The sequence below is a fragment of the Crocuta crocuta genome, unplaced genomic scaffold (genome assembly GCF_008692635.1).
Source record: "Crocuta crocuta isolate KB4526 unplaced genomic scaffold, BGI_CrCroc_1.0 scaffold613, whole genome shotgun sequence".
Taxonomy (NCBI): domain Eukaryota; kingdom Metazoa; phylum Chordata; class Mammalia; order Carnivora; family Hyaenidae; genus Crocuta; species Crocuta crocuta.
The window spans coordinates 1,045,556-1,048,305 of NW_027528880.1; the positions used below are offsets into that span (position 1 = coordinate 1,045,556).

At 62.3% G+C, this 2,750-nt stretch overlaps 2 protein-coding genes across 2 annotated transcripts in view; one reads left to right on the forward strand and one right to left on the reverse strand.

Annotated features, from left to right (window-relative positions):
- The window catches only part of PPDPF (pancreatic progenitor cell differentiation and proliferation factor), a 2,022-nt gene extending 1,167 nt beyond the window's left edge, over positions 1-855 (forward strand). The window contains exons 2-4 of the mRNA XM_077756857.1: positions 80-157; positions 261-357; positions 436-855. Coding sequence (XP_077612983.1) covers positions 80-157; positions 261-357; positions 436-550 — 290 coding nt within the window. The 3' untranslated portion in view covers positions 551-855. The remainder of the gene's footprint in view (positions 1-79; positions 158-260; positions 358-435) is intronic.
- The window catches only part of PTK6 (protein tyrosine kinase 6), a 9,067-nt gene continuing 7,065 nt past the window's right edge, over positions 749-2,750 (reverse strand). The window contains exon 8 of the mRNA XM_077756856.1: positions 749-2,709. Coding sequence (XP_077612982.1) covers positions 2,522-2,709 — 188 coding nt within the window. The 3' untranslated portion in view covers positions 749-2,521. The remainder of the gene's footprint in view (positions 2,710-2,750) is intronic.

Below are 2,750 nucleotides of genomic sequence, written 5' to 3' on the forward strand. Positions count from 1 at the left end.
CGCAAAGCCAGCGCTTGGCCTGGTGGACAGGGCAGGGGACTCGGTGCCCTGCAGAGCTGACCAGGCCTCTCTTCTCCAGGCCGCCTGGGTTCCACTTCCAGTAACAGCTCCTGCGGAAGTGCTGAGTATCCTGGGGAAGCCATCCCTCACCACCCCGGTGAGCTGAGCGCAGCGCCACTCCCCTTCGGTGGGGGACACCATCGGAAGGGATCCCACCGGGAGTAGGCAGGGGCACCACCACCCTACTTTGCTTCTCTCAGGTCTCCCCAAGGCTGACCCAGGTCATTGGTGGGCGAGCTTCTTTTTCGGGAAGTCCATTCTCCCGTTCATGGCTACAGTGTTGGAGTCCCCAGAACGGTGAGTCCACATTCCTGCGGGCCAGCTTGGGAGGCGGGGACAGGTGGAACCCCCCTCTGACCCCAAGCTCTCCCCCAGCTCGGAATCTCCCCAGGCCTCCAGCGGCTCGATCCCCTGTGACCCGGCTCTGGAAGCCATGAGGAAGCAGCCTGATGGCCAGCCTGGCGCAGCCAACACCGGGCCCCAGTCCTGAGTGGCCCCTGCCAGGCTTCAGGAGGCGCTGGGCTCATTAGAGCCCCTCCTCTTCTCTCTTCTTTCCCCCTCCCTTCTCCTCCCCTCCCCTTCTCTCTCCTCCTCACCCCTCCTCTCCCCTTATAGACTAGGTAGGCTGCAGCCAAGCAGAAGCACTTGGGTTCTTTTATATCAAAATAACAAAACACCAAAAAGGAAGTTAAGAGAACCCCACTCTTTACTATCCAAGCCACACGCAAGCCTTCCCGACACCCTGTAACAGTGTGCCTTGCACCAAGTGGAAAATAAACTCCAAGCAGCCAGTAACCCTGAGGTTGTGTGTGAACTGGGTGCCCCTGGGGCCTGTGGGAGAAGCCACTGAACACTGCTCAACCTCACTTCCTGCAGGGGTGGAGAGTTGGGCCTGTTCCCTGGGCCTTCCTGGGTTCCCTCGCTGGGGAGCCACCTCTCGGGTCTGGCCCAGGTTCACACGGGCAAGCCGCTACAGCAAATGTGGCGCCTTGGACCTGAGAAGGGGCGGGGTGCCTGGAAGAGCAGGCAGTTCAGGACTTGGACAAGAAGCCTCCAGGGCAGCCACTGGGGTCCGGGCTCTGCCTGTGGGTTTGGGGGCCATCAGCTGGAGGGACCTGGTGCCCCTGGAAGGAACTTGGCAAGGCCCCCCTGCCCCTGACACCCTGGAGGGCAGTGAGGGGCCAGTAGCAGAGCTGTCCCAGCTGGGTGGTGCAGCTCATGGGGCCCTGCTGCCTCCAGGGGCCTTCCTGTGAGGGTGTTGTCTCTTCCTGTAGGACACCTGGGTAGGGTTCCCCGGCTCTGGGGGCGGGAACCCAAAACTAAGACTGAGTCGTAAGTGGTGTGGGGGCATTTCCGAGGGGCCTTCCCACCGCAGGTAACCAGGGTTTGGATAAACTCCAGCCCGGGACCTTAGGAGGGTGTGGCTTGTCATCCTCTGCCAGCCTCCGTGGGCAGGCATGATTGGTGAACTGTGTGTCCACACACCTTCACCTTCAGTGGCCAGCAGAGATTGGCCCAGGTCTGTTGGTCAGGAGCGAGCAGCTTAGTGAGGGTGTGGATGGGGGCTTAGTATGAAGTTAGGGGCTCCACGGGCCTCTGAGGGAGCCCACCCGCCTCTTTGGCCACTCTGCCCCCGCTCTCTCTGTGCTATAAATGGTTCAGTCGAATCCAGGACATCCAGCTATGCTGATGGCTCTCTGGGGCCTCTGTCCTGTCTGCCCTCATGTCCAGGCAGCCTTCCCCAGGCTCCCCTGTCGTCCCACAGCCAGTGCTGTGGCCTGTAGGGGAGGCCTTCGTTCCCACCTCCTTCGACGGACCCAGAGTGAGGGGAGGTGTCCCAGAGGGTAGCCTGAGTGCTACCCAGACTCTGAGGCTAGTGTCCAGATGAGGCCCTCAGGGCTCCTCGTGGCAGCTGCTGACGGCCATAGCCCTGGGTAGCAGACAGCAGTGCCCTACCACCAAACAGCGTGTTTTCACAGAGTACTAGGAAGGCCGTGTCCCCCAAGTCAGGAGCTGTGCACAGGTCAGGTGACCCAGGGTGAGTCCAGCCAGAATCCAGGCCCTTGCCCCACCCGGGGAAGCTGAGCCCCGGGTCCTGGCTCAGCTGGTGGGCTTTGGGTCAGGACCAGGGACAGGCCCACTCCCTTTAGAGAGGAGAATGGCCAGACTCCTGGAGGGTTGGAGTTGGCCGTGGAGGGTCTGGGAGTCTTAGAAGGAACAGACGGGAGGAGTGGGCAGCCTTGGCGCCCAGACTGCAGGGGGCCTGCTTCCCCCGCCCCAGGGCACAGTGGGCCCCTGGCTGGGGAGTTCCATCCCCCAACTGTTCAGCCCAGTTCTGGGAACTTGTCTGCACCTTCGGTCTGCCTGTATCCATGATCTGAGGTCCAGGATGGCACGCAGGCCCCCCTTCACAGGGCCTGGTCTGGCGGCCTCAGAGGCAGCATCAGAGGGGGTGTCCCATTCAGAGCGGGTTCTCGTACCTGGTGACGCTGGAGAGCTTCTCCCGCAAGGCTTTGAAGCAGGGCCTCTGTTCGGGGTCCCTGTGCCAGCACGACAGCATCAGCTTGTAGGCAGTGGGTGGGCTCTCGGGGGGACAGGGCATGCGGTAGCCCGAGTCCACCCTTAGGAAGGCCTCATGGTTGGACATGCCTGTGGCGGAGCAGCAGGAGGGGCTGGAGGCGCTACCTCCT